The sequence below is a fragment of the Durio zibethinus genome, chromosome 22, assembly GCF_047325235.1.
Source record: "Durio zibethinus cultivar Kanyao isolate XHJ-2024 chromosome 22, ASM4732523v1, whole genome shotgun sequence".
NCBI classification, from domain to species: Eukaryota; Viridiplantae; Streptophyta; class Magnoliopsida; order Malvales; family Malvaceae; genus Durio; species Durio zibethinus.
Window position 1 is genome coordinate 22,321,928 of NC_143183.1, and position 18,319 is coordinate 22,340,246.

Below are 18,319 nucleotides of genomic sequence, written 5' to 3' on the forward strand. Positions count from 1 at the left end.
GGAATTGCTTTGCTTCTTCATGTCATGTGGATTCACATGTGCTTGTTTGTTTACTCTAGTGAGCTGGACAGGTTTTAATTGCCACAAGGAAAGAGTCACCTCTCAATATCTTTTGAAAGAATCATCCATAATTGCGATTCAAACCAAAGAAAGCATTAGATTTGTCATTGATTCCAATCATGCTCGGGATTCTTTGGATTGGGAAGACCAAAGAATTTTTAAAGGAAAAAAAAAAAAAAAAAAGAACAAAAACACCATACATGATCAGATGCGATTATCCAGGAGATCAAAATTTGAAATTTAGGAACAATTAGAGCAATTGAGTTGAGTCACTGTGGATTTTCTCAGCCTGCCGATCATTAACTTAAACCCTGACAAGGCCCAAAGCAATTTCAGCCCATGCAAGACCAGAAAAAGATGGAAGGAAAAGGAAACGATGAAAGCAAGAAAGATGCTAATTGTAAGGTTCAAAGTTGAACCTACTTTCTGAACTCCAGAGTACAATAGTTCCAATCCAACAGAATAAATTTTACAGGCAGAAAATAAGTACAGAAGATTTCATGACTACACTGAAGCAGAAAATAAACAGAGTCATAACAAAAGTTTATAATTAACCCTTCTGCAATATCTTGACAATAGCTACGGCCACATCAGAGAGGCTATGAAGAAGTTTGTTCCTATCACTTAACGGTGATTTCAAAGACCCTGAAAAATTCTTTTCACAAGCATCCGCTTCTTTAGCTGCATCTGATATCCCATAACTGGCAAATGTAAACTGACCTTTACTCAAAGCATCAATGGCTTGAGGAAGATTGTACTTGACAACTGGAATGTAAAGTTCTGCACAATAAGCCAGTGCTCTCTCCATTTGGGGGTCTGATGTTTGGTTTATCTGAGCTTGGATGTAGTTCAACGTGTCAGTTGCATTTGCCAGCAGAATGTCAGCCACCACACTCGCTAGGCCTTTAACATCTAAGTCGGTGCTGTTAGTATTTGATCTCAAGGTAGAGATGCACAAGTCATAGAAGGGTGTTTTTTTGCATATTTGATCTACCAAATCATCACATTGGATTGATGGCAGAGAAATTGTAAGAAGAAGAAGAAAGATAGATGGAGATGAGACTGAGGCTTTCATTTTTGTGCTAATGAGATAAGCCTGGGGAAGGAAGGGTTGTTGGATGCATGCTCTTTCATAGGATTTCGGGCTCTTTCCTTTTTGACATGAAATGGGTACTTAATTGGATTTGGTTTTTGTTTTTATTAGCCCAAAATTTTCTGTGTTCCACATGAATCAATGCCACAACAGCCACATATATTGTCTGCTTGAGCCTTGTGGTTTACAGGTTAGTTTCTTTCCCTGGTTTTGGATGGAGCTTGCCTTGACATTAATTAAGGTGAAGGATGGAACTCTTTGAATCACAAAAATGTCAATAATTTGGGTCTCATAATAAAGCATGAATAGGAAGGAAACCCCCCTATACCAACATGTTTGCAAATCCATTAATGGTATTTGAAGGAAAAACCAGGTGCCACTTTCTTTTGGATAGTTCACGAATCACCAGTCAATTAGACAATTTCCTACTCAGCATGTCATCTTGCACTTTACAGAATAAAGTGTCTAAGGCAAAAAGGGAAAGGAATAGAAGTTCCACAGAAAAACAACAGTTATTAAATGACAATGTTCCTACAAGAATCAAGAAAAGTGCGTGTCAACTTGAGAGCAATACCTTGACAATGGCAGCAGCAGCGGCCACCATTATTGAGATTTCATGTGCACAATTTTGTTTATTTGGTATTGGCCTGAGATTTTATTTCACAGAAGATAACTTCAACACTGCATCAGAATGTCACCATTTTAAGTATTGTATCGTAATATAACATAGGCTAATTGCTGCAGCATTGATTTTCTCTGAAGCATATGATGTAAGTTACGGGGTTGGATATATCCCATCTTTTCCGCCTTGTCCTTGTTTATGTCGTAAATTATGAGAGATTTGAGCGTATGATCCAAGACAGATCCTAAACAATCATAGAAGGGTGTTTGCATACATGTTTTGTACACTCAGAGACATTGTTCCACATTGAAACAAATGTTTACTTGTCTAATTGACACGAGTTTAGAGATGTTTAAAAAAAAAATTACCCAAATATATCTTGATAGATTTGTTCATGGAACGAATCAAGTTTTGAAGCTTGACGGATTGAGTTGGGCCTCAATTGAGGTACTCAAAAGGCTAATTGAATCCGGCCTCATCGTCGGATAAGTTTATTTAGAGTAAATGAATGCTAGTTACTTTTATTGTCCCTCAAATTTTATTAAAAATATATGTTATATTCTAAATAAATATATATATAGATCAAAAAGAATAATAGAAAAATAAAAATACAAGACAGAAAAAATAAATAATTTGATCTTAAAATTTTTTAAACCATTGATTGATCTATAATTTTTTAGAATCGTAAATTATCATGCAGAATCAATTTAATGTGATTTAATATCGATATTAGATCTTAAAATATTTTTAAAAATACATAATAAACAATAATTTTTTAATATCATCAATAAAAATTATAATTACACAACCCAAATTCATAAATCAGTACTATAATTCATATTAAAATTACAAAACAAAATACAAACGACAAATTTATGAGAAAAAAGTCTTCCAATTCAAACATTGTAATAAACATTTCTATTGACCTATTATAAAGCAAACTAAATTAACAAGAAAATTAGTAGGATATAAAGAAATATTAAAACTAAATTACATACTGCAATAAAAACGATTTTTGATCCAAATAGTATTATATTTTTTGTTTATATTTTTTTAATCTAACGCTATGTTTGGGTACATATTAATAAAAAAAATAAAAGCAAAAAAATAAAAGAAAAATTTTTTAAATGAAAGAAAATGTTACATGTACCCCTTATTTGAATAGTTAAAATTAAGAAAAGAAAGAAAAAAAAATAACAATTATTGTTTGAATAAATAAAAATAATAATTCATTATAATTTTTGTTTTTCAATTATAACTTTTTTTTTATAAAGTAACATATAATATATAAATATATCTTTATACTACTTAATTTGTACAATTATGTTCAATTTTATTTATACAAATTAGGTAATATAAAGATATATTTATATATTATATGTTACTTTATAAAAAAAAAGTTATAATTGAAAAAAAAATTATAATGAATTATTTTTATTATTATTTATTCAAATAATAGTTATTAAAATTCATTTTATTTTATTTATTTATTTTAATTATCTAAATAAGAAGTATATATTTTATTTTTTTTATTTTTTTATTAATATTTATCTAAATATAACGTCAGTAAATATAATTAATCCTAAAATCTGATTCTTTGATTTAGAACCAACGGACAAATACTCAGGACCACATATCATCTTAATAGTACTAAAAAATTTGGACCCATCAAATTCAAGTTTGGGAATTACCCTAAAATCGATTCAAACCAATTGATCCATGGCAATCTGCAGGTGATCTTACTTTCAATAAGCTTGGACCGTTGCTCATCCCTATTTTCAATAGAATAAATCAATTGAAAGAGAGATATTTTACTTCAATTTTTTCGTTGGCGTCCAAGCACACACGATATTATTGCCAGGGGCAAAACCAGATATAAAATAAAGAAAAAATCAAACAGTGAAGTTAATGAAAAAGTAAGGTCGTGATTAATGTTAAATGGACTGAATTATTATATTATAATATTATTAAAAAAATTTTGGAGGGCCATGGCCCATGATTGCCCCATTCGAATTCGTCTTTTATTATTGGCCCCAAAAAAAAGCACACAGGATATTGTAAAACTGTGTGTAATCTGGTTTGATATTTTATGGAATTAGGTAAGTTCAATGACAAGGCTGTCTACACCCTTGACTAGTGAGCCACTTTAATTTATGTCATGCAAGGAATCGCCTAATTTTGGCTTAATGCCATTGCTGGTGCTTTGGAAAGTAACGCCAGCCAGCTAAGCCATCATCATCAATAAAAGTGTAACGGCTTAACCTTAATCATTCATTTCCATGTTTTTTGTTTTGTAACTCCCAAAAGGAAAAGAATCGTTTCATTTTCATCAATGTCCAAACGGTTTAAGTAAATTTGATGATTTATATATTCGTATAATATAAAATATTAAATTTTATATATTTATATTATATTTTATATGAAAATTATATATTTTAATTCATATCAACATAAAAACATAAAATATATATATATTTAAATTTTGTTAAATTTATATATAATTATTGTTAAAATTTTAAGTCGTATCATTTTTTTATTTTATTTTTATATTGTATTCGTATTATATCACTATATCATATTTTAAATTATCAAGATTTAATTTCTTATTCTTAAAAAGCCAAGTACTCTGAACTTCAAAACCTGCTTGTTCTGTTGGTAGGAAGTTAAGCACCTATTAATCATTCAATAACAGTATCTGTAAAAGGGCGTCAACCAGGCCTTAAAATGGTAGCAGTAGTTGTTACTGAGTTTAAAATTTTCAGGGTAAAGAAAACAAACTCATAAAATAAACAGTGACTCAGGCATTTTTTGCTGTTTAATTTATAGTCCAATATAGATATATTTTTAACTGAAGTAGCAATATATAGTGTTGTCAGTTGTTTCCTTTATATATACAGATAGCTTGCAGCAATTGGCAATATGCTGATGATAGCCTGAGAACCAAAACAGCAACCTTTTCTAAAGGGACCATAGCTTTCTGTTAGCAAGCTTTGTTTTCCACCCTCGTTTAAGCAAGAGCTAATTACTTGAATTTTGTTTATATTTATATAGTTAAAGTTGTCAGATATTGAATCCTGATACTAAATTTGTTCAACACTCTATGTATTTTATTGAAGATCATTTAATGGAGAACTAAACAATTGTCACCAGTACATAGTCTTTGCAAAATCGACTAGATCAGCCTTATTAAAATAATTTGGCAATGGATTCAAGCACAACAGAAAGATCATGCACAGCTTTGTTACCATTAGAGATTGGCGACTTGGGTGGGTTGGCAAAGCCATTATCACAACCCTGAGCCTTGTTTGCAGCATCAGTTGCACTGTTAACAGCAAATTTTGAATCCCGTTTGACTATTGCTTGAATGGCTGCTGCAATGTCAACCTGGAGAATATTGTTATATGAATCAAAACAGTGATTCAAAGCCTTTAGCAATTTAGGATCTGTGGCACTTTTAATTAACCCTGTAACCTGATTCAAGGTTGCAAGGGCTTTAGCTTTAACACTATCAGCTGCTATGAGAGCAAGCCCTGCCACATCTGCAGTAGAACTCCGAGGGTCTGATTTTAGAGTTGAGACACAGAGATCAAAAAATGGAGTCTTTTTGCAAGTTGTTTCTATCAGGTTGTTGTCTGAGTAGCTTAGAGGGAAAAAAGTGAAGGAAATTACAGCCTGAATTATTACTATAGAAATTATTTTACTCATGTTTGGGTGTTGGAATTTGAAAGGTTAATTGTAAAGCAAATTTCAAGATTGGCTTCTTGGAAACCTCAAAATCACTTGTATGCCAAATGGGCTTAGTGCAAAAGGTATTTATAGGACCTAGCTACATGTAATTCTTTTCGTTATAATTTAGCAAGGGTTCACTATTTTAAAAAATTATGTAAAGCTTAACTACTTAAAAAAGTAAATTGGGTTTCATGTAATTTTTTTAGAATATTTGCATTTAATTTTCAATGACTGAAATCAAGACATTATTGCACATTAAACATTTAGTCTATATTTGGGTTGAGGAGAGGTGAGAGAAATAAAAGGAAAGCAAATTAAACAAAAATTTTTTTTCCTTATTTGATTTTCATTTTAAATTAAAATAAAAGAAAGGAAAAGGGGTTGAGCACATTCTCTTTCTCTCAAAGTCTTATTTTTAATCACCCCAAATTAAAAAAAATTTTAAGTAAAAAAAAAGGAGTAAAAAATTTTTAAATATAAAATAATATTTATACCCTTTATTATTTTATTTGATTTTCAAAAATATATTGCAAGTTTGATAAGAAGTACTAATATTTACATTTTTATCAAACTCAAACTCAAATTCATATTTTTATTTATTTTGCTTTCTTGTAACTTTCATCAACTTCTTATGTTATTGTCTTCAATTTTTTAAAGCTTTTTTGTATGCATATTTTTTTATTTTTTTATTCATTTTTAGCATATTTTCTTTATTCTATATGAAAATAAACTTTTAAGTTATTATTGATTTAGGTAACTTATCATTATTCATAAAAAATAACTTATCATTATCCATAAAAAAATAATCATATTAAATTTTTTAATTAATGTTGGATCTTATATCATTTTTATATTTTATATTTTATTTTTATTTCATAAATTAAAAAAAAAGAAAAAAATGTACATAAAAAACTACATACAATTAGAGAAATTATGCCTCTATTAATGGAGCTTATTAAACTTATAAGAAAATATTAATACAAGTTTACAATTAATTTTATTTATTAAGACATATTTGGATTTTTTAATTTTCTCATTGAAATTAATTCCGAAAAATATAATTATGTAAAAATATTTTTAAATCTACAATATTGTATAGATTAATAAAAACTAATCTCTTTTATTAAAATTTTCTTTCTTTTTTACTTAAAACAAATAATTTCTAAATTATTCACAAGGTAAATGAAACATTTTATGATGTAATTGAAAAAAAATATTATAATGAATAATTTTCTTTACTTTCCATTCTTTAACCAAATAATTAATGATTGGTAAAAAAAAATTTTTTTATTAATTTTAGCTATCCAAACAAAAATCCTTTTTTTTTCTTTTAAAAACTTTTCTTTGTTTTTTCTTTATTAATGTTTATCCAAATATAACTTCTCCTACAAATATTTTGTAAAATGAAACTATGTCCAAAGATTGTGATTTTAGGATAAAAGATGAAGATGCTTTTGTTTAAAGAAATGTACTTAAAATGAAATACTTGTTTGAGAATTTTAAAATAAAAATTATTATTTATTTTTATTTAATATAGGATTAGCATATAGTTAAGCATACACACAATGAACCACAAAACCATATATTTAATTTGAAAAAAGAGGATTTAAATTCTAATATTTGAATAAAAAAATATAAATTAATTATTGAATTAAATGTTCGAAAGAAACTATATAAACGAATTGTATTTCCCAATTCTTAAGAAACATCATAAATTTTTATTAAAAAAACATAACTGAATATAGGTTTTAACTTGTTTCCTTTTCTCCGCATAAAGTATTAGGGAAATGCTTTTAAATGCATTAAAAACTTACTTTACATTTAGATTTCCTTCGGCGCCATAACTTTTTTTTAATCATAACTCATTCAAAACATACACATACTTATCATTAAGTCAAATGGTCGAATGCTTTTATTATCAATTTTTAGCAAACAAAAATATATGAGGTAATTTGTTATGTGCTAAAGCCTATAGAGCAGGCATTATCAAAACAAATGAGTTGAGTTATCAAATCTTTATAATCTTAAATTTTAATTTGTCAAGCAAAAAGTAATTTGGACCAGAAAATTATTTAATTTATGTGTTGTAAATCTCACAATTTGTGTTTTGTGTTAAATACAATTTCAAATGATTTTGACACATACACAATACGAATATTTAAATGATATGAATAATCAAAATATGAATATGATAAATTTATTATATATATTACATACGACATAATATGATTAGCATGTCTTAATTTATTTTAAAAATAATAACACCATACGACACGATTAATATGATTATACATGATTAATACGATTAACATTAAAATATTTAATCAATAATTTAATATTAAATCAAAATGATAATATAATAAAAATATTAAAATATGATTATATGTATGTTATAAACATATCATTTATACTTGTTAACATAATAATATAATTAAAATATAATTAGTTAATTAATCGTGTCTTAAACATATAACATTTATAAAATATAAAACATGATACATATAATATCATATTTTACATATATCGATAAAATTAAAACACAAACACGATTATTAAAAGTATATTAACAATTTATTTCGCATCGTAATTCGTATAGTCTAAAATTGCCAACTCTGATCTGCTCTCTGCTGATCTGCAGTTGTTTGATTGTTAAATCGTTGGGAACTAAGATTGAGACACATCGTTGTCTTTTATGGTTCTGTTTTGGATTGGCCTGATTGGAGCACAAATAATGATTGAGATACAGTGCCCAAAAGAAAATGATTGAGAATTCTATTGCAATGGCAATCATGAATTTCTCAAAGTAAAATTCTTAAATTCAGATCTTCCTTCTCCAACTAAACTATAAATTCCAAATACAAAATCATTGTTTTATTGCTTTTCATGAGATTTCTATCAGCCTCAGAGTAATAATTGAACAATGGATGCAACCACAGCAGAAAGATCATGCACAACCTTGTTACTATCAGAAATTGGAAACTTGGGTTGGTTTTGGAATTTCCTTTCACAAGCATCAGCTTCATTAGCTGCATCATTTAAACTCTGGACACCAAACTTTGGATTGCCCTTGGCGATTGCTTCAATAGCCACTGGAACATCATACTTAATAATAGCGTTGTAATAATCAACACAGTCACGCAAGGCCATCTTCAACTTGGGATCTTTGGCTCCTGTAAGCAACCCCGTAATCTGTCCCAGCGTTGCAGTGGCTTTCTCCTTCACTTTATCTGCTCCTATTCGGGCTAGCCCTGCCACATCTGCGCTTGAACCTCGAGGGTCTGATTGAAGAGTCGAGACGCAGAGATTGTAAAAGGGTGTCTTTTTGCATGTAGTTTCAATCAGGTTTCCACCATTTCCCTGCAATTCCAGGGCAGAATTCTGGCTTACAGGAAGGAAAGTGAAGGAACATGCAATCTGGAGAAGAGCAAAAGAGATGATATTCTTCATTTTTGGTGTTGGAAAGGTTGTGAGAAGACAGGTTTGGTTTTTCAGTGACACCTTCACAGCCTCTATAAATAGGAAATTTTCGTATAAAAAGTTAATGATAAGCATTATTGATTTTAAGTTGGATGCTTAAAATGGTATCAAAGTTAAAATTTTTTTTTGTTGCCATTTTTAAATTTGTAATGTGAAATGCTTCTTCCATTTTTGTTTGCATACGATGAGGGTTTGTTAAAATTGTATTATCTCACATCTTGTAATCTTATATTTAAGTCAGACCTTTTTATTTATAGTTAATTGATAGTGTATTAGATGCTTAATATAATATCAGAGTCAAAATTTTTTTTCGTTGTTCTTTTTTAATTTATTACATGAAAGATTTCTTCCATCTTCACATACACGTAATAGAATCCTTTAATAAATTTTTAAATTTTTATAATCATATATTCAAGTTAAACATTTTCATTTGTTATCAATTAATTTTAAATTGGATGTTTAACAGGCATGAAAATAAAGTTTTCATATATATGATGGATCATTTAATAAAATTTTAATTTTTTGTAACTGTATATTCAAGTTGAATTTTTTCATTTATTCATTTATTATCAATTAATTTTAAATTGGATGTTTAACAGGCATGAAAATAAAGTTTTCATATATATGATGGATCATTTAATAAAATTTTAATTTTTTGTAACTGTATATTCAAGTTGAATTTTTTCATTTATTGTCAATTAATTTTAAATTAAATATTTAACAGGTATGAAAATAAAATTTTCTTCAAAATTAAAAATAAAAAATTACAAGCAATATAGTATAAAGTGAAAAAGTATGCAATCATTCTCTTATCGATATCCTCTTTTATGACGTTCAAAAGCCTAAGTATGATTGTTGTTGATAAAACCATTCACAAAATTTTACCTCCAAACAAACAATGACTTAAATGATGAAGGGGGACCTGGCAAACTATTCATCAAACTCGCTATATAGAATTATTGTAGTATGATTGTTCATCATGATTTAAAAGGATCTTTCGTTTTCATCCATTCTACTTTGTCTGTCTTTACTCTTTTTTGCATGGAGAGGATGACAATGAAAGTGGATTCATTTTGTTTCCTGTGTATTTCTCCTTCAATAGTTTTCTTTTCCATCATCCATGTTCATGCATGCTTTATGGACAAGATAAGGTTCAGGCCAGGGAGCGCTTAATCAGAATCCTTATCATCTTGCTCCATATTAAGGCAAAAGGTGATAAAACAAATCGTCCCTGAACTCAAACAGGGAATAAAAGAAAGCAATGGAAGCTGACAAATTGTTAATGATTATTTAAAAAGTTTGATCAACTTCGATTCTGTATCAGCAATTCTAAAAGCTTAAAAGGAGGATGCAACCCCATTACCAGCTTTTGATCCATTTCTTGTCCCTTCCATAGAAAATATGAATAAATTCATTTGTCAGAAAATAATTTACATTTGCCAAAACCAAAAAATGCATTGATTCTGTAATTCTCTTTGTATCTAATGCAAAAGATCCAATACAATACCCCTCTTCTGTTTCTACCTGCGCCAGTTTATTTTCAAGCTTTACAGTCTCATTTACAGTAGAACTCAATCATATATTTCCCTATCTTCTTATACAATTTCCATTTTGATCCTATCATGAACCATGCAACCATGAAAAATTGAAAGCTAAAATTCTAAAACAAGCGTAGCAAAATAAATTGAATTTCACTGCATACACCATAAAATTCTAAACCCCAGCACTTGGGAAATTAGGGTCCCCATTTGTGGACATGTATCCAACAACATAGTGTGGAAGATGCTGTGAGTATATAGGGATCCGTCGTTGGTTGTAGTCAATCATCTTCCAACAAGCTTTTGTTCCTTTCCTGCTCAAGGTATCAAACTGAGTATACTTGGGTAATTGAGAAGCTTGCACAATGGATAATTCCATTCTTCCCAGAGGGCCATGATAGCCATTACTGATATCACTCGAGAAATCATCCTTGACAGAGTCTATGTCTATGGCATTACTTTTGCCTGGTTGTAAGCCCCAGTAGAAAATGACATGCAGCTCTGCTATGTCCTCATCGATATATTCTGCAGGATTAGGGTCACAAAGACCCTGTACCTCCTCAAGCTGCAAAAACCTCATAAATTCACGGAGAAGACCGCGCAATGATGTATATGGATAATATGAAGCTAGAATGTTGAAAATGAAAAAAGAAAAAATTGTTTAGGAGAGAAAGTACTGAAAGCATCTGGCACAAATAACATGAGCCTCGCAAATGCAATGTGTAAAAGCCTGGACCTAAATGGTCACCAGGAAGAAGGATTTTTTTGAACAATAATGACATTAGAGACCTTTTGTTGTTTTACAGTCTACTCACTGATTTGTACACTAGATGCATCAAGAATATGTGATTCACTCTTCAAGTCCTAGCAAGAAGCATGCCCCCTAATCTCTTCCACTCTGTTGTAACCTCTCAATTAAAAGGAGATTACTATAGGATACGATTACCTTAAAGAGAAGACAGCGAAAGTGAGACTTTGTCCAACCCACCCAGTCTCCAAGCTCGTCCTGCTTAGACGATGAAAGAAAAATTTTGACAAATCGGGTATATTTCTTTGTGTATGGAAAAGGCTCCAATATATCATGCCAATTAAAATCTGACTTCAGACAATCCTGCAATACCAAAATAAGTTTTTCTCTATTGTAGATGAGTTAGATGTATAAAAGTAAAACAAAAAAATAAAACTTTAGGATATCCAAACAGCTCTATTATCTGTTCTCACATTATTTTCAAAATTACTATCCTATAAATTAAACAAATAGATAAGAGTTTTCCTACTCCAACCTATTAAATTAAAGAAGTGGTAGGCAAAGGGAAGGAGTGCAAAAGAAATGGGAGAAAGATAGGAATTTATCCACAAAAGACAATCACACGAGGTAAGGGAAGGGTTTAAATAAATTAGTTTTCCTTCTACTTCAACCAAATGTAGGTGAAAAGAAAATGAATGAGAAAGCTGCCAATCAAGTGGGCTTTTCAGATTTATGTGTTATATCCTTCTCAAGTCTACGTTTTCCTTTCATTTTATTCATATCCTATCTTTCTGAGTCAGTTCTTTCTGAACCGTCCCTTTGCTTTCCTCTATCTCAATAAAATAAATAGATGCAACCTTGACACCATCAATCTCAACTGTTTCCTTCCCTTCCCTTTCATTTTTCTATCCTATCATCCAGTTTTTCAGCGCTAAAAAAAAAAAAAGGAATAACAGAGAACAAACTGTACCTTGGTTAAGTTATGGCCTCAAAGAAACTCAGCTCTGATTTTATAGAATGTGCTTTTGGTGGTATTTGAATGGCAATATTCATATGGACTGCATGGCAACCGAATGGGCATAAAAAACTGTGTCTCTGTGGGATTTTCAGTAGCTTGCAACATTCCATCTTGCAGCAATACTGGCGTAGGCCAGGGCCAGAAGGCAAATGTTTTGAAGAAATTTGAAATTAGAGCACTCAAACTGGCATTTGGATCGCACTGACAAACAAAAGCTGCAAGAATTGCCAAATGAACTCCTCCAAGAAACCCATTTAACTGCAACTCAATACAACATTAATTTGCATAATTAGCTACATAATTATCATATGTAGAAAAAAAGATGAAACCAAGCAGAAGCACCCCCATAATAAAAAACACTAGCAAGCACATTACACTTACATTACCATACACTCCTCGTCTCTTCGCCCATAATTTGACACATCGTAACGTTGATTGGAATTTCTATAGCACACCAAACATTAGAATTACAAACACTGAAAATGCACAACATTACAAGCAGAAAAACAGTGTTTCCAGATGCCATCAAAATTAAAAGAAAGAAAAAAAAAAAACACAATTGAAGCATTAGGTACCTCCAAGTTTGGAACAAGCTGAAGAATCTGCACGTTTGCACGCACTCCAGACAAGCTTTTCCAACTAGTTTCATCAACACCCCTCAGAAAGAACGGATTGAAAATGTCCAAATTCTGCAGTTCACAGGCTAGGGCTAATCAATTTTCCAGAACATAACATCCAAAGCAAAGCCATCACACTTACCTCAGGAACAGCTAATACTTTAAGCTGCGCATAGGGAAGATCTATTGAGATTCCATCAAACTTAAAGCGCATTAGTGGGACTTTCGCATCCTTCACACAATGAATCTCAGATACCTCAGGTCTGCTCTTAAGTATGTTATATAGAACAATAAAGAAATCCTCCTGCATTATTACAATTATCAATATTTGAAACACATAGTAATTCAAATTTTCAAATAAAAATAAAGAAACAAATTAAGAAGCAATCAAATCAACTTACTGCCATAGTGGCAAAGTAAGGACCAACACATAAAGCATCAATGTCCGACTCCGAACCATGAACCTGATCAATAAATTGGAAAGGATTGAAATTAAGTTCCAATATATGTTTATTTATATTATCTTTTTAGTAATACAATCAGGGTATTCTCAGGTTTTGCCTAGGCCTAATTCCCTCTGCAATGATTTAAGGTAGACCTAACAATTAGTGTAATTGTATCGTGTAAAATATTAAAATCTGTGTATCCATACCGTGTCACAATTAATGTCGACATGAAAACATTAAATACTTTTTTTTGGTTTTGTTAAATCAATATATAATTATTGCTAAAATTTTAAGCTGTTCGTATAGTTTCATCATGTCTTATTTTAGATTGTCAAGTCTAATTTAAGTACGTATTCTCTCATATCAATCTGACGCATTTAAAATTTTACTCCTAGACTAATCTTGTGGGTGGCAAGTTATGTTTATTTAGAAAGCCACAGCTTAATTTGGACAGGAAATTAAAGAAACTTACTCCAAGGCCATAAGAGCCATATGTTAATACGGTGGCACTGCTTGCTGCAATGTCTTGTTTTGGAAGCATACGTTGCCAAGCAACTCTCTTAACCCACACCATTACTATCTGCAAAACCATGGTTTCAGGCTTGAAAGATAAAGGAAGTGATTGAACTAATCAGATGAAGAGATCAAAGACGGAACTTCTTTTAGTTGTCCAATGACATTTTTCCTCTTCTCTTCTTCTTCTGGATTTGGCACCAGTCCTTCATTTACCATTAACTACAAAATAAATAAATAAATAAATAACACTCCAAAATAGAAAATTACACAAAAGGCAAAAACTAAAGATAATAACAGAAATGTTAAAAATATATAGAAAATAAAAAGGGCGTAATGTTCATTTTACCTGAAGAAGTGAGCGTGATCTTTCGTCTTCCATTTTTCTCCTGCTCTTCAGATTTTTTTTCTTTTTTTTAAGAAAGAGTTGTGAAAAGGGGCGGGAGGAAGTAGTATGGTGCGGTTGGAGTGTATGGATCAGACACGTGGCGAGAAATGGAGGGTGCTGAGTGTTTGTTCTTTGTACTTCCAGACTCCACGTGGACTTTATTGGTTGACTGCGGTTATTGTCTTGTTGTTAAGCTTGTAGCTTCCTCTAAAATTGGGTCGTGTCCGTTTATGGACCCAATGGACAGATGGACCCTTAAATTATCTGGCTACCATTGGGCCTCAAGTTTTGTTTGGGTTAATATGATTCAAGCAGGAAAGCCTTTGGCAAAATGATAAAAAAATCCATCGAATAAAAAATTAATAATCGTTTAAATTTTTAATATTTTATTACGATTAATCAAATTTTTAATTTTTTATTTGGATTCAATTAAATTTTTAATTAAAAAAATTTAATCACTTGATAAAATTAAATCAATTAATTTTTAAATTTCAGTCAATTAAATCTTAAAAAAATTTATTTTATTTAATTTTTATATATGTTAATTTGCTATACAATAAATTTTTATTTATTTTGTCAACGTAATGTGAAATTTTATTTTAATTGACAAAGAAAATTGGAAGTGCTAAATTTTTAATTCAAATAAAGAATTAATTGAATATAAATAAATATTAAAAATTTTGATTAACTGTAATAAAAAAATAAAATTTTAGATAATTTTTTAATTATAATCGAGTGAACTTTTGTAGCCTTTAGCCAAAGGTTTTAAACTTTAACAAAGTTGATTTTGATGGAAACAAATTGATTGCAATTTTTTTTTATTCTTATCGACTAATTAATTATTAGTAGTATTATGATGATTGATGAATAATGATAATGCCCTTTCCTCAAACCTTTTGTTTATGATAGGAGATGAAAACCTGCATTAATGAGTTATATGTTCAAACACTTCAACCCCAAATTTATTAGTGATTAATAGGATTTTTTTATATATATTACTTCTCTTCCATTGGAAGCGAATGATAGTGTCATTTCCCCCACCAACAAATGAATGACCAATTATTCACAATTTCACTTCAAAAAGAGTTCATTACTTGCACAAGACAAATTACTTATCTAGAAGCACACCCCTGACTCCACAATGTAGCAACAATTTACTTGCTAGGTTCTTTTGGAAGCTATAAATCTGGTTCAATCGGTAAATTGATCTGTTTTAATAAAAATCGTTGATCGAATTGATTGAATTTGATTATTTGATAGATTATTAAATTAATTTTAATTGATTAATGAAAATAAATTTTAAAAAAATTTAATTTTTGATTAATTTAATTTAAAAATCAAATTAACTAAAATTTTAATTAAAATATAATAAAATTAAAATATAAAATGAAAAATTATAAAATGGATCATTTTACTTCATAAATGGTTAAAATTTTTATTATAATATTTTGATATTTGAATATTTTATTGAATAATGTTGTTTAGTTTGTTTAAAATATAAAAAATTAAAAAATTAAAAATAATTTAATTTAATTACATTTTTTATTTGATTAACCGAAAGAATAAATTGAATCGATCAAATTAAATTAGATTAAAATTAATTTTTAAAATCAATAAATTTAATTTGATTAACAAAAATAGAAAATATAATTCAATTTTGAATAATTTAATTTAAAATTGATTGAACCCATCAAACCAACACTTTCATTTGTTCGAGGATTATGAATCAAACAATATAATATTACCCCAATGGCATTAGTCCATACAATACCATAGAAATTTATAGCATTGAAATGTTGCAAAATGACAATGACCCCAGACCCTTTCTTCATCCTATTAGCAATTTTTTCTATATAGATGAAGTGTTTGACAAGACTATCCCATTCAAGGAAAAACCTAGCAAATCTGATTAAACAAGCTATGAAATTACGAAACCCCAGAACCAGAAAATAATCTAAGAAAAACAGGGTTACAAGTTCTAACCATGTAAATTCAGATTAAAATTGGTAATCGCTTACCAGTAAACTTAAGAGCCGAAGGCTTTATATATAAAATTTTGGTGTTTTGATGTTTGAAGAATCAAAGCGTACATCCACAGAAAAGAAAGAAGAAACAGAGCATAGCAACTAAATATAAGGATTCCAAAAACGTGACGAAAATCCACAACACATCGTACAGGATAGAAAAATCAAGCCACCTGAAAATCTGCATACTCCAATCGCTGGTCAAATACGACAAGTTGAAGTCCGGCCAACGGAATAACGACGTCGGAAGAGAAAATTCGAAGTCCGGCCATCGGAATACTGACGGGGACCACATAGGGCACATCTGCCTATGTTTTCCAGCCAGTGGAGGAGGGATTTGTTCTTATAGTCGAAACTAATGTCCAAGCCTCCGACTAGTCTCCTTGGATTTAAGAAAATTATTTTATAAATGATTTTAAATTATAATGAAATATTTAATGTAATATTTAAATTTTAAAAATTTTTAAAAGTAATTTTTAAATTATTAATTAAAATAATATTTAAAAAATTATTTATTTATCATATATTATCATTTAAAATTAATCATATTAATAGTGATTATCATATTAATTAATAAATTTATTAATTAATATATTATATTAAAATTTTAAAAAAATTAAATAATATATTAAATATTTTATTATAATTTAAAAGTAAATTATGACATTAATTTTTTTTATATATTTTTTACTTTTATATAAAATAAAAAGATTAGTATTTAATATATTATCAGTATAAAAAAATAATTTAACAAATGATATTAAAATATTGATATATATTTTATTTTTATTTAATTTATTTTTTAAAATATATTTTTAAAAAATGTGTCACCTTATTTTAAAAGTAAAATATATTTAACAATTTGTACCTTTAATTATCTAATGATGTATCAATTATTAAACCATTTACATAAGTTATTAATCTTCTAAAAAAATAATTAATGTTCAAGATTTTTCAACTTTTATAGTTTTTTTTTCAAACTTTTGTTAAAAAATATATACCCTTAGTTGGGTTGATAATTCCATTGATAGTTATCATTTTCGATCATTCTTTTATCCTCACCTAAAAGTAAAAACAAAAGCATACAAACAAATATTTTGAACCAAATGAAAGTTAATAATAGAGTTGATATTTAAAATAAGATATCATAATATAATATAAATACGATATAAAAATATAATATGAAAGTAATAAAATTTAAAAATATAATATTAATTATATAAAAATTTAATAAAATAAAAATTTTATATTTTATATTTTCGTATTAACATAAAATAAGATACGAAATTTTTATATAAAATACGATATAAATATATAAATTTTAATATTTTATATTATATAAATATATGAATCTATATATTAATCACGATGTTTTCATTTTCTTTTTGGCATTTTCTGTTGTTTAATTAGCTTCTTGGTAAGGCTTTGAAAGCTGCATGGCAAGCAAACAAACCCCATCATTTTTAAACTCTCAAGAGTCCAGATATTTCGTCGAGTGGCAAAAGGCATAAATTCATTTATATTTCCTTGAGCGATTAGAGATTTAGATTAAAATTTTTTAAGAAAATTTCCGGAAATTTTATCTTAAAAATGATTAAATAAAATTTTAAATTAAAAATTAAAATGTTTTATTAAATAGATCAAGTATTTAAAAGTTGAAAAATTTTTGTTAAATTTTGATATATTTTGTATATAATTATTTTTAATAAAAGTTTTGATGAATTTTTCATTGTTGAATATGGATTGATCAAATTTAAATTATAAACAATACTTTTAATTGTTTGTTTATATAATAATGATTTTTACATTAAAATTTATCAATATATCAATTAAAAATTTTTATTAACATTTTTATTAAATCATTTTAAAAAATAAATTTTGTAATCTTCATTTAAAGAATTTAATCTAAGTTCTATTCATATAAATTGAGAAAGATTTAGATAAAAATTTTAAAGTGAAATTTATAAAATTTTATATTAAAAATAATTAAAATTAAAATTAAAATCAATAAGTTAAAAAATCTTATTAAATAGATAAGTACGCACG

General features: G+C 28.4%; 3 protein-coding genes and 2 pseudogenes across 5 annotated transcripts; all 5 read right to left on the reverse strand.

The window, feature by feature from the left end:
• Window positions 1–57: 57 nt before the first annotated feature.
• Window positions 58–1,486, reverse strand: LOC111306944 (cell wall / vacuolar inhibitor of fructosidase 1). Its single transcript, XM_022904981.2, has one exon. The coding sequence runs from the start codon at window positions 1,133–1,135 to the stop codon at window positions 611–613; it is 525 nt and encodes a 174-aa protein (XP_022760716.1). The 5' UTR covers window positions 1,136–1,486; the 3' UTR covers window positions 58–610.
• A 3,441-nt stretch (window positions 1,487–4,927) lies between these two features.
• On the reverse strand, window positions 4,928–5,480 carry LOC111307179 (cell wall / vacuolar inhibitor of fructosidase 1 pseudogene; annotated as a pseudogene).
• Window positions 5,481–8,313: 2,833 nt separating this feature from the next.
• LOC111307535 (cell wall / vacuolar inhibitor of fructosidase 1-like) lies at window positions 8,314–9,001 on the reverse strand. The gene has a single exon (XM_022905552.2). It carries the CDS (start codon window positions 8,949–8,951, stop codon window positions 8,406–8,408), a length of 546 nt encoding a protein of 181 aa, XP_022761287.1. The 5' UTR covers window positions 8,952–9,001; the 3' UTR covers window positions 8,314–8,405.
• Window positions 9,002–10,442: 1,441 nt separating this feature from the next.
• On the reverse strand, window positions 10,443–14,517 carry PAPS3 (poly(A) polymerase 3). Of its 2 annotated transcripts, XR_016332200.1 has the most exons (10): window positions 14,211–14,517; window positions 14,006–14,083; window positions 13,821–13,928; window positions 13,304–13,366; window positions 13,045–13,206; window positions 12,861–12,974; window positions 12,667–12,729; window positions 12,238–12,543; window positions 11,466–11,630; window positions 10,443–11,084 (listed from the first exon to the last, which is right to left on the reverse strand). XR_016332200.1 is itself a non-coding variant. In XM_089752063.1 (9 exons), exons 1-8 carry the CDS (start codon window positions 14,241–14,243, stop codon window positions 12,256–12,258), a joined length of 909 nt encoding a protein of 302 aa, XP_089608189.1. In that variant the 5' UTR covers window positions 14,244–14,517; the 3' UTR covers window positions 10,443–11,630; window positions 12,238–12,255. The 2 variants fall into 2 exon arrangements, 1 of the variants encoding a protein (XP_089608189.1); XM_089752063.1 differs by having other exon boundaries at window positions 10,443–11,630.
• Window positions 10,476–11,099, reverse strand: LOC149512722 (nuclear poly(A) polymerase 3 pseudogene; annotated as a pseudogene). Its single transcript, XR_016332201.1, has one exon. The product of XR_016332201.1 is annotated as a nuclear poly(A) polymerase 3 pseudogene (transcript).
• Window positions 14,518–18,319: the final 3,802 nt, after the last annotated feature.

Coding starts and splice junctions, on each gene's coding strand:
- LOC111306944 (XM_022904981.2), bottom strand. CDS start 1,135: ATGAAAGCCTCAGTCTCATCTCCATCTATCTTTCTTCTTCTTCTTACA.
- LOC111307535 (XM_022905552.2), bottom strand. CDS start 8,951: ATGAAGAATATCATCTCTTTTGCTCTTCTCCAGATTGCATGTTCCTTC.
- PAPS3 (XM_089752063.1), bottom strand. CDS start 14,243: ATGGAAGACGAAAGATCACGCTCACTTCTTCAG. Junction 14,084..14,210: donor GATCACGCTCACTTCTTCAG/GTAAAATGAACA, acceptor TTTATTTTGTAG/TTAATGGTAAATGAAGGACT. Junction 12,975..13,044: donor AAGTATTAGCTGTTCCTGAG/GTAAGTGTGATG, acceptor TGTGAACTGCAG/AATTTGGACATTTTCAATCC.